This window comes from Macrosteles quadrilineatus, unplaced genomic scaffold (assembly GCF_028750875.1).
Source record: "Macrosteles quadrilineatus isolate MER2022 unplaced genomic scaffold, UCM_ALF_1.0 Scaffold_2__2_contigs__length_208266976, whole genome shotgun sequence".
In the NCBI taxonomy this organism is placed as follows: Eukaryota; Metazoa; Arthropoda; class Insecta; order Hemiptera; family Cicadellidae; genus Macrosteles; species Macrosteles quadrilineatus.
In genome coordinates this window covers 162569506-162582659 of record NW_026542595.1, presented here as the reverse complement: position 1 = coordinate 162582659, position 13154 = coordinate 162569506, and the positions used below count along the sequence as shown (strand labels likewise).

The following is a 13154-nucleotide window of genomic DNA, read 5'->3' as shown; positions in this document are numbered from 1 at the left end:
GAGTCGCTTTTACGACACATAACACTCGGAGGGTTAAGGTTGGTGTTACGGAATAGGGCGCATGTGCAGATTTTATCCGCAATGAAGCAATTACTCGTTAATAGAATAATCATTTAACAGGATAATCATATTTTAGGAAAGTGTATAATCAAAAACTCCTATGTGATATAAATGGGGAAAACCTCCGCAACATAACTGCACTTACTTACTCGCATCTACGATTTAACCTAAGGGAGGGTGGGTGTAAAAATTGTTTTGGGGAAATAGAGAAGTAGAGGAATGTGGCGTGTCAAGTAGAGAGCCGGACACGACTGGAGACTCCATTTAAGAAGTTTTTTTGGACAAAATCTCAATGTGCGGAGCTATCTTCCGTAAGCGCCTCCTCGAGGGTCAATTAAGGTTCTGTTTTAAACTTTGCTCACTTACCTATACCATTGTTGTACCAATGATTATTTTATGCATTTATCGTTAAAGATTTTGTTAGCATTCTGCTGTTTTTCATATTTGTTTCAAATAATATTTAATTGTAGTAGGTGATAAGAAGTTTTAATTTTAATGAAACTGATATAAAACATTATATAGCCAATAACGGTACAGAACACATTTATACTTTTCATAAAAAAAAACAATCTGATGTTTCCTTTAGAGAACAGTTAACATAAAATTGTATTTAACGAATGGCTGACAGATAAAAGCGTTGAATGATAAAATAATACCCCCTTAACAAGAAGTAGATTCTCCTGCGGCGCCAAAGAGGCAGAAGATTCATATCAATTACACAATGATGACTCAAATGACATGTAACACACAACAAACAAAGTCAAACAACATAGAAGTGCAATAAAGTGAAAAACATTCAAACAAACCAATACAACATGAAAAATGACAGTAAATCTAATGAATTGTGCTAGATCGTTAGAACTCCATAAATGCAAACAGTGACAATGAGTTGTGAATGGTTGAACAGCAGAAGCAGTAATCCAAAGTCCATTTGACATTTTAAAGTTAAGCACAACACCATGCAATAGGCACATTTAAATAAATAAACAAATAAACACATGAGCCGCTATTTATCGGAAATAAAAAAATTTCTATAATATTAAAGTAGAAATTAAAAAACACTGCAATACATGGGTTGTTTTAAAGTATCTACAGCAAAATTAGAACATTACAAAATATAAGGCAGAAGAGGAAGAGACACAAGAATTTAAAACTGTAGTACCATATAGATGCTTTTTAACAATATTTTCAAACAATAAAATAAATAATGGATACTGAAAAACAGTGAACAACTTTTGCTTAAAGAAATTGAACACAAATCATAGAAATCATCTTATGTAAAATCTCATGGTTACTGGTCAAAAGAAGTTTTGTGTTTGGTTTTTGTTGCATTTAAATGGTTTGATGTCAGCGCTACAAAACAATACTTACAAAGCTTAGATCTAGGCGGTTCTGAAGCAGTCTGGGGGTCCAGCTTTATAATTCTACCATTTTGTATTTCTGATGTCATCAAATTGATTACGTCTAATGAGAGAACTTCAAAAACTGGAACAAAAAAATCAAAATTCATAAGCTTACTGCCTTTGTCTTATGGACACAACTTGTTTCATTGCGCTTAGGTGGAAAGATCATGTTAAAAACATTTTTGAGAAGCACAGGTCCAGGATTAGCCTTGTTTCTGTGAGACAGAAACCCTAACAATGAATCGTATTGCCTTTGCCTTGCATTGCCTAGTGGGTTAGCTCAGTTAGCTTGACGCCACAATCTGGACAAAGACGCTCAAACTTAGGTTAGAGAGGTGAATTTGATTTTATAAGAAGAGGGCCAATGCTTCTGCAAATAGTTGTTTTGTGTTGGTTTGTCTTAATTATAGATTAGAATAAGAATAAGAATAAGAATATCTTTATTGTCATTAAATACAAACAAAAGTACAATAGACAACGTCAAAATAAATACAAAATTTCTATGGATTACACAATTGACGTGTTGAAAGAAAATAAGTTACAACAGGAGTTGAAAAGGAAAAAAAACAATGAACTATATATTAGATATTTGGTATCCTAAAGATTCTTTTACTGAAAAAAAAACTTCTGTCAATAAGCCAAACTGTCAATTTATTTTTAAATTTATTAAAGCTAAGCTCTTGAAACGATACAGGTAGCTTATTAAAGAGCTGTATTTGGAGGAATTTGTGACTATTAGTTGATTTTGATAATCTTACTATTGGAATATCTAGGTGGTTACTTGTTCTAGTATTATAACTATGAAATTCATTACGTTTTGTGAATGATGAAAGATTTTCTTTAACAAATAGCAAATTTTGAAAAATAAATATACACGGTAGAGTCATTATTCTGTGTTTGCTAAAAAAAGGTTTGCTGGTCGTTCTGCGTGGTATTTCAAAAATTATTCTCAGTGCTTTTTTCTGCCATGAGAAAACCTTTCTGGCTCCAGCGCTATTACCCCACAGAATGTTTCCATACAGAAGATGAGAGTGGAAGAAACTGTAATAAGAAGTAATGAGCATACTATCCGAGACGCAACTCTTTAGTCTTCTCAACAAAAAGCAGACTCGGGAGATCTTAGACACAACATGTGTAGTGTGGCGTTGCCAGGTAAGCTTTGCATCCAAATGTATGCCTAAAAGTTTCACTGTTGACGGGATATTTGAACCTTCTAAGTGTTTTAGCGAAAAGCAAATCCGCTCAGTTTTCTCATGATTTAAGGTAAGAGAGTTTGCATTAAACCAATTAGAAGATAAAGTAATTGCGTTGTTGACCGTGGCTTCAGACTCAGTAAAACTACTACTTGAGGAAAAGAAAGTGGTATCATCGGCATATAAGAGTGATTGGCAAGATAGGTTACTCGGTACCGGTAAGTCGTTAATCATTAATAGAAACAGAATAGGTCCTAACACAGACCCTTGAGGGACTCCCGCTACAGTTTCCTCAAACTCAGATGAGTCCTGCCCAACAACCACTTGTTGGAATCTGCCACATAGATAAGTATTGAAGAAATTTAGCTCATTTTTTTGGACTCCATAAAATTTTAATTTATGCAAAATAATTTGGTGTGACGTACTATCGAAAGCTTTACTGAGATCCATTAAAGCTACGTTAAGATATTTGTTGTCTTCAAAAGATTTCAATACCTCAGAAATCAATTTGTCAACTGCCTTTATTGTTGAAAAACCAGGTCTGAAACCGAATTGAGATGGGCTCAGAATTTCGTGCTTATCAAGATGACTGTAGAGTTGAAATTTCACATGATGTTCAATTATCTTTGAAAAGATTGGAATCAGAGAAATTGGTCTAAAATTATCAATAACTGTTCTGTCCCCCTTTTTATGAATTGGGTGTGTTTTAGAAAATTTTAGGCAATGGGGAAATGTACCTGAAAAAATAGACAAGTTTATGAGATAGACTAATGGTTCTAAAATGAAAGGGATGATTTCCTTTACGACATTATTTGACAAACCAAATATATCTTCGGATCGGGAGGTTTTTAATAATCTTACTATTGATAGCACTGACCGGTTATCTATTGGCTGAAGGTGGAACTCTTTGGTCACCGGCTTTACTTTTTGAAGAAATTTGACAAAGTCATTATTGCAATTGGATGAATTAACTTAGAATAATTAGAACTATTAGAATAATTAGAAATACTAGAATAATTAGAAGATTAGAATAATTGACACTGGTAATTTGGACAAATGGATATTTTGAATTACACGTGGTTGGTTACTAGAACAGTACGGTACACTTGAGATTGGATTAAATTTACTATCTCGCTTTAATGTACAAGACATCACATGAACGTAAAAGTGTAATTCCTTGTGGGATTTAATGGCAGTTCCTTGAGTTTTTGTAAACATGGAAACAGAGTGCTACATATTCAAGCTTATGTGCTTCCATGGTAGGAAAAACTGTTGTCAGATTTTTCTGAACATAATCCACGACTTGAGCTTCTTTAAATGACTTCTTAAAACGGACATACAGTATTTTGAGAAATGCAGACGCGAATCACTAAAGTAACAATCAAGATGCTGTAGAAAGATTCTTCAATGAGGTTTAAAACCAAAACCTTATCTGTTCTGTCGCAGTGTAACTTGTCACTGATCAATTAGGAGCCTGGTTATGCTAATGTCTCCAGCTGATTTACATTTGCAGATAAAGTACAATGGGCAATGGGCAGTCAACCTACTTTCAATTTCCTTGACCCATTCATGTGGTCAAGTGACAAGTTTGCATTGTTAGGGAAACAGCCATTAATTGTGATAAGCTCTCTGTAAACTACAAACTACCTATCTTGTAATCTACAAGGTTGATCGATGATTATTGCATCTCGAGAATGTAGTGTACTTGTCCAATAATAGTATGTGTTGCAGCTGGAAAAGCATATAACAGTAACGTCTTTAATGAATTATTCATTAAAACAAGATGTCCAATGAATGATTTACAGACTTTGTAGTGTATTGAAAAAGTTTAAATTTTAGATTGTTAAGGCTGCGCTCTACCCGTCTGGCGCGCACAAATGCAAGGGGTTTAGTTCTTACTGATTGTAGCCCCAATTGTAAACCGATTAAAAAGATCTTGGTGTCATATTTTTTGATAAATATTATTGTAGTTTTGATGTTTTTTTTTTAATTTTGATAATTAAAAAAATGTTAAAATACACGTTTTTTATCATAAGTTTTAACGCAAACAAATAATTTTTTGAGAAAAAATAAAAAACTGGAAAAGTGCATTAGATTCTTAAAAACAAGAATCTACAGTTAGTTTATTAAACACTTTAAGAATAACGATGTAATCACCCAGATTCGAAAGGCTTGCTTGGCGCTGTTCAATGCATCGGTGCTCAGCAACTTCGTATTGATAAATCCGAGCTGAGGTAGAGCGCGCCCTTAATATTGTTCATAGAAGAAAAATTCACTTAAAGCTAGACAAGACTACCCATAGGAGCGTCGCAAAAGTATTAAAAAAACCGATCGCAACTGTACTCACTATAGTCTGCCGGGTTGTAGGTAGGTGGGCATTGCAGTCCACAGTGACTAAGGAACGGCACCAGCTGATGACTAGATCCCTGGTAGACACACTGCCCTCTAGCTAACATGTAGACCACGTCAAACATGTGGAACATGGTGGCGCTGGGCTGGTGGATGGTGCAGACGATGGTACGCCCTTGTCTGGATAGATCCTTCAGTAGTTGAATACAGTTGTTTATTGACACTATGTCTAGACCTCTGGAAAACAAATTGACTGAGGTTAAAATAATCGAGTCTTATTACATAAGTATATCGTCGAATAAAAATTTAGCTAGAGATTTAAGGTTTTGCTTGGGAATGGCAATGGCATGTCTAGTATATGTATGGTCACAAGCTCTGGTAAATAAATTGTTTGCTTTAATGTTTCAAAGATTATTTTTTATTACTTGCTGACTGTTTTAGTTGCCTGATTGTTATTTTGAACTCGGTGAATCAATTCATATTGCTACGTTTAGGTATATATATAGGCTATATTTATATATATATACAACATTATAAACTATAATTACACATAAAAGGATTTTTGTTTTATTTTCTGAGGATTATATACCTCTAATCAATTTAAAACAACGGGATTAGGATTAATGGTGGCGCAAGCACAAAAGGTCCCTTATGATTTTATTTTATTTTATTTGTTTTCGTCTGACTATTGCTAAACCAGAATGAATAAATTATACAGAAGATTGACTAACTTCCATTTATAAATATTGAACCAATAGCTGTGAGTGATTAGAATTCCTGACATGTTTCAAGGGCAACAGCTGATAGATTTACACCGGTTTAATTCATTACACTTGAAAAATGAGGCAGTTGGAATGCTTGATGAAATGTCTACATGTGTCAAAGTCAAGGCTTGAAATCTATTTGGATGAATTATTTTTTAACCTCTAATGAATAGAGGCAAGTACAAATTACTACCTGTATATGACAGCATCTTATACTTACGTCTTGACTAAATACCAACATCAATCTTACTCTAAGGTGTATGATTAAAAATTAAAATACTTAAAGCAATGTCATTAGGGAACATAAATTTATGGAAGAATAGTAGGTAAAGTAATCACACGTCCACTAAAATCCAACAATATAGTTTTTAGATTCTTGTTAAGAGAGCACACTTAAAGTACAATGAATTGGGAACTACATCAGACATGGAACCTCTGACTGGCAAGGAGAGGACTTTTGTCATCTCTCAATGGGTTTTGAACTTGAAAGTTTCTTCAGGCTATAATACAAACACAATCACTTGAGCTGTCTCAATAACTGGCAAACTGTCAGGAGATCCTCATTATTGTTAGATGAACAAAGGTTTTGTAATTTAAAGCGTTGACTTTGGCTATAAAAAAATACCCAAACCCTGTATGATTTTAATTTTTTTTTATTTTCCAGTTTTCGATGAATTTGTGTATAAACATGTTTTAGATACTAACTTAACTATCATATATTTCTCGTGAAAACTTTGGTTTTTTACTAATTGTTATGGAAAATTACCATATAACCTCTTAAATAACACAACAGAAGACAGGTATGGTAATGGTACTTACGTGGTGGGCTCATCCAGGAAGATTACCGGAGGGTTGTTGACTAGCTCCAGAGCGACTGACACTCTCTTCCTCTGTCCCCCGGACAATCTCTCTGTGGAAGTCTCTGCACACTGCGACAGTCCAAGGGTATCTAGGATCTCCACCACCTAGATAGGCACAAGTTGTAATTGTTATCATGGCAAAGCTGTAAGTTGGTTATAATTAGTAATTAACAGCAGGTGAAAAAACACCACGATATTTTTTTTATTTGGAAGAATTGCTGAAGCTGAAGGTTGAATACTTTGTATGAATAACGGCATTTGTTCTCTATTTATTAACAAGAGGGTAAGGTCCTCCTTACAAAGCCTACCATATCAGTTGTCATTCCTTCCATTGAAATATCTGAAATTCTTTGTCACTTTGCCTCATTATCTTCAATTCCGCATTGAAGAATTGACTTAAACCACAGATTAAAGAGTAGGTATAGACCTTTAATCCATGCTTAAACTCCCTTGCTTATTTTGTGCTACACTCTTCATAACATGTTTTAAATGTAGCCACTGACTTTAAAATATTCCTAACTTTTTTACTTGTTGTATTTTAATAACATACACAGCATTACAGAATCGTCACAAAATTAATGATTATTTCCTTCTAATGAATTTCAATGCCAGTCATATAAGATAAAATTTTACCTTTGGATTCACAGGAATTTGTAAAATCACAAATTCTTTAATAAACGCCACAAAACTATCATCATTCAAAAGATAGCCGTGGATGCCTCATGCATGCATTCTTCACTTACCGCCAGTTCTTTGTCCTCGGTTGACAGTTCGTCTCCCAGTTTGAGATGAGCCGCCACCATCATCGCCTCACGCACTGTCAGACTGGGTTGGATCATGTCCTCTTGCATGATGTAGGAGCTCAGCTTGTTGAACAGCTTCATCTGCCGTGGATGCCCGTTGGTCATGATAGTACCTGACACTCCTGCAGACCTGCGGACAGAGGTTAGAATTAATATTGCATGGTTTTCTTTGTACTATTTCCAGAGAGTATTTACTGATAGTAACGGTAATTTAAACTAAGTTGTCTCAACAAAAAAGATAATTTAATCTCCCTTTTAATCGTCATACTCTTTAACACTTCCAAAAAGTGTGTTATCGTTTTCATGATCTTAAACACTTATAAAAAAACATGTTTAGACCATCCTTACAGCTTAATTCCCATTTTAAAGTTGTCACCAGTTTTAGAATAAAAATGAAGTTAGTTGGATTTAGCCAATGGCAGTGTGCTGGTGTAAATTACTGATTTCTGTTGAATATGTCGACTTTTTAACTGAGCCAAACTGAAAGGAAACTCTATTGTAGTACAGCACACTGTAGCATCTTTTGTATCAACTATCACAGCAACAACAATTAAGTGTGGAAATAGAGTCCTCCTAGACAGTAGCAACCAGTTACTCGTCAGCTGTGAACTACTTGATAAAAGCTTTATAACACTTGGACCAGTGGACCACATAGGTGGGATGTCTACCTCAGTTACCCAAAGGTCAATGGTATTGAATAAATGTTCTTTGAAAGATTTATCAACATTTTTATCAGCTTAAGCTTATTTAAGCTGTGTTACGTAGCATAACGAAAGTAAAGCACACACTATTTAACCAGAAATTAGAGAAATTATTTTGTTGACACCAGCACACTTTCTTCAATTTTCATCACAGTAAAACGTTTTTGTTGAGGACGAAGTGTAGGTATCAAGTGTGATAACATAGCAAAAACTTCAAATATATGAAATATAAGATGAAATTGGGCAATCTTAATTCCTGCCAAGTCACAGACCTGTGCCAAGGCTTTGATTTTAATTACCTGACTCCTGTCAGGAAAGGGAAGCATTAGCAACATGACATTTCTGACATCCGTTACGAGCAAAATCTAAACAACACCATCAAGTCTGGTGAGTTAGCACTCAACTTGTAATAATCAAATTAATTAATAACTTATAACGCCGGCCGTGTCGCAAATAAACTAGATCCTAGAATGCTTACAATTATTGCGTCATTAGACGATGTCCTGGCATTTTTCGTTCTTCCATTTCTGTTTACTATATTTTCCTAAATCGAAAGGGTTGTTATGGTTGTAGTGACCGGAACAATATAATTTGTTATCTAATTAACTCAATAATGTTTGATTGTTGAAGTTTTGTTTATTTGTTGGGTTTATTCATTTGTATTTAATATTGATGTAATATTAGGTGGATTAGCTTTCTCTCTTTTGCTGTCCAAAATTAGAAGCAAATTAAAACACTTCCGAGGAGAATTTGCTATTTGACGTTTTTTTTTCATCAAATCCACTGCTGCTGAGACAGAGGGTTTTTATTATAGGTAGGCCTACCAGTAATATATTTTGAAAGGCATGGCTTACTCAGTTGTTTGGAGGATGAAGTATGATGTTGATATCCAATAAATCATTGTTTATCGCGTTTAACGGTCACCGCAGAATTCGCTAACAGAGGGATTCGCCAGAATTACGAAAGGCTATCAGGGCCGGACAAGTATTGCATCACCGAGACTCTGCAAGGAAAGATCAAGTAACCGAGCAACAGTGAAAGTTTTACAGGCCGAGCTGGTCAGCTGATTTGCAAAAATGTCGAAACCGTGTCCAAATTCGCTAACGCCACGAAAAAATAGAATCCAGTGTGACATTTCATGCTCATATTATTATTTTTTGTAAGTGGTTTGAAGAAATTATTGTTAATTACATGTATTTTTTACTTAGCATGAAATCTATATATTTAATACGCGACATGAAACTTTGTGAACAATAAGGCTTTTTTATTTTAAGATTTAACCCCACATATTATGTACCAAAATGTTCGTCTAGGTGTGTAGATGTGCAAACTGGCTTTAGATTTTCGAAATATATATTTTTAAGGGCGTGGGCTGCCCTCAAAGTTCCTTCCATAAGGACAACATTGTGATTGATTTTAATGTTATTATATTCTGAAACAGATGTCAATACATTAGTTTAAAAAAAGTTAAATCCAAGCTGTTTTGTTTGGTTTTGAAATGTATACACTTTGCATGTTTTTTAAAACAATTAGAAACCCGGCAAAGAAATGTTACCTATAGGACACGACGGGAGAAAAGTTTTACATTATATTTTCGTTTAAACATGCCAAGGACCCGACGACAAAGAAATATTGCCGGTCGGACACGGCGAGTCAACATACGGCAAGCAATGCAAAACGTAAGGAGCCCAGACGAAGAGCTGGAACAGTTATAATTTTAGTGGCAACGTGTATTTACAAAATTACCCTGACAAAAACAAGAATTCAGCAGCATTCACTTGGCGAGATGGCATTAAAATGTCAGAAATGTGGTGTACTACATTTTAAAGGAGAACAAAGAGGACGAGGCGAAGGATTTTCATCCTGCTGCCATAAAGGAAAAGTGAATCTACCACCATACCAAGAAATCTATTATATTAAGAGCCTACTTAATGGAGCAAATCATTTGAGCAGAAACTACAAAGAGAACATTAGATCGTACAACTCCTGCGCTCGCAATGGTCAGCACTCGAGCTAAAATTGAAGAACATAACGGTGGAGGGCCTTTCATGTATAAGGTGCACGACACAATTTATCACCCAATTGTCACCTTTCAACCGTCAGAAGGGGAGCATCCCACATATGCCTAAATTTATACCTACGGACGTCGAAACCGCTGTTCAAGAAAGAATGCTAAACAAAGCTAATGGCTCTTGCAGCACTGACTCAACTTGATATTAATCCATACGCGCAAGTTTTCAGCATGATGAGCTCCGTCCTGCAAAATACCCCTACTGAACAGCAAAAAGAACTTAGAATGCATATAGTCAACGATCGAGCTCAAGACCAACGTCGACACAACAACGCAACTTCTAACGAAGTTGCTATGATATCCTAATTTATTATTCGTGCGAATTCGCACAGGTTCACCTAGTTTAATGTAATACTAAATTTTAAGGTACAGAAGGCCAATATTATAATATTTTTATAGTGTTTTGCCAGCAACATGCATAGAGAGGAGAGTTAGAAGGGTACGCTCTACCCCTGCCGTTTTGTGTAAACGCAAGGGTTTGGGGCAACAGTGTTTCCGAAGGCTACACTTAACGTAGAACCAAAGTTAGGGTGGCATTTTGAAGAGGATTAAATTATCTAGATTGTTGTGGTAATATGTTTAATATCGTATATACAGCCTGAAAATCATCTTTCAATGTAGACGAAAATCGGCAATTTTAAACTGCTTTAACTAATTACAGAACTGTTACTTTAAAATTCTGAAACCAAGGTCGCATGGATTGTTCTTTGTTCTGTAAAACCCCACTCATTGTTTTCTACTAGCATGTATGGGTAGTTTACAAAGACAATTGCCGTGAACGTCTGCAAGCGCTTCTCGCGGCGCTGTTCAATGGCGCAACATAGCTACTGAAGCCCGAGCTGAGATTTCCGAGCTGAGGTAGAGCGCATCCTTAAAAGCTTTCCTATTCTTATTGACGTGATCGTAGTGTATCAGTGGGTTATGCGTCCAGTGAGACTGTTCGAAAACCTATTAATAAGACCTCCTCTGCCTTGGATGAAGAATATTCCCTCTACGTACAAACCGTCCCTGTAACGTTCGTCTTTCGTCTACAACATGAAAGTCACGTTTTCTATCTTCGTGGACTCATTCAACATAACACAACCAACGCCCTCTGTTCGGAACAGGAATTCAACTCTGTTCAGGGTCACACCTGATTCTGTGGTATGTCCTTGTCTAGGAAAAAAACACCTGGCATAGAAAAAGCAATTAATTATAATTGCATCAACTAAGTTATAATGCGATAAGTGACCTATTAGTGCGATGTTATGTTGTAAGAGATCATTAAATCATACATGCTGTTTATTTTTATATTGTTCAGAATTACGTACGTATGTTATTGTTACTAAATGTGGTGACTTTCGTAATGGCCGGGAATGACGTTTTTTCATACGGCGTTCCAAAATGAAAACGGAAAATCGTGACAGAATCGAGTCTAGAAACCAATCCTGCTGAATCAACTTTTCCTTGATTTTTAAAGTCCTGGCGAAACAGCTGATGAAGTAACAAAGATGACGAAGTCAAAGTACTGGCTGGCGAAGTTTAGTAATGAAGTACTTGCTTATTCAGTACCTAACAAAACAAAAAGTTCCTTACAGTATCAACTCAGCTTCTATCTTCCATTCATATTTTGGTTTAAAACACTGCTAGTCTGACTTATGTCCTTTTCAGATAATGAATTGTGTATTGGATAAGAAGTAGATAAATGAATCATCGTCACATTTATCTATCTCGCTTGGATACTAAGTAGTTGCCCCCATAAAATCCCACTTAGTAGTAGAATAAACAGTACGATATTACTGAATATCCTTAATCCTTAGGCTGCGTTGAAAGCTCAATTAATTTGATCAAGATTCGCCTTCAATTCGGCAGTTCGCTTTCAAGGGGAGATTCGACTGATACGGTTCACAGGCGATGCTAATCAAAATAACACTTTTCCTGTCGATTTTTGCAAACCCGGGTCGGGTGTTTTCGCAAGTCAACCTTGGAAATGTTTAGACTTGTTTATAAAGTAGAAGATATAAAGTGGACGAGGCAATAAAGATAATTTGGCACCTTATAGGCCGAGATTGAGGTTGATAAATTCAGGGAATGCCGTAATAAATTTCTCTAATTCCTTTTACAGTCTAGTTTTACCAAACAAACACCATCCATCTCTTTTATTAGCCTCATATTTAGGATTTGTTTTAAATTTGAAAACTATTAGATATAGGCTAAGAAAAAAGGCTACCAATGGAAGACCCGTGGATTGCCATTTTCTGGTTAACCATGGAATTCAAAATAAAAATTGACTGTACAGCTTATAAAGTAAGCTGATCTCGATCTGTTTCTCTAGTGCGTTTCCATAGCAACGGAACCAAACTTCGACCAATAAGGTACAAGGGTTCAATGTGTTTCTATAGCAACGGAACCAGATGCCGAACGGATTGCCACGCCTTCTGCGTTATTTCCTGGTCGGGTTCAGTTACATTTGGACGAGGAAAACATTGCAAAAAAGCATATCTAGAATCATTTGAAAACATAATCCCCAAAGGCGACCATACTGCTAACTAATTTATGGTGGCAAGAGCCTCTTTGCCAAGTACATTCAATTAAACGTCCATCAAAAGTAATAGGTTGTTACCAATGGGGAATATTCTTAACAATAGCGAATAGCTTACATGAAACCACTAGCATTGGATACTAAGAATACTTCTCATCGAAATCCAAACCCTGTCTGGGAGTGTGTTAGATGCCCAGAAGGAGGTTGTGGTTAAAGAGCGCTGGTGTCGACTCAAATTGTCGACTGTGTTATCTTAATTTAGGATTTTAAACAAAATTTGATTTATTTTAAAATTAAAATGCCATGTGGCAGAGGATTTTTATGTATGGATGGTTAAATTTGATAAATCGTTCATCAATTCTGTGAAATTGTAAGAAAGAAATAGCAAACGCCAAATTTCCATCTGTCTGAGCTAAACATACCTTAATA

At 35.5% G+C, this 13154-nt stretch overlaps 1 protein-coding gene across 5 annotated transcripts in view; it reads right to left on the bottom strand.

Annotated features, from left to right (window-relative positions):
* LOC128985470 (ATP-binding cassette sub-family G member 1-like) overlaps positions 1–13154 on the bottom strand; it is a 95569-nt gene that overhangs the window by 18429 nt on the left and 63986 nt on the right. For all 5 annotated transcript variants that reach the window (XM_054404976.1, XM_054404974.1, XM_054404972.1 and 2 more), the window contains 4 exons: positions 7373–7562; positions 6589–6734; positions 5004–5242; positions 1432–1545 (listed from right to left, as the gene is read on the bottom strand). In XM_054404976.1, coding sequence (XP_054260951.1) covers positions 1432–1545; positions 5004–5242; positions 6589–6734; positions 7373–7562 — 689 coding nt within the window. The remainder of the gene's footprint in view (positions 1–1431; positions 1546–5003; positions 5243–6588; positions 6735–7372; positions 7563–13154) is intronic.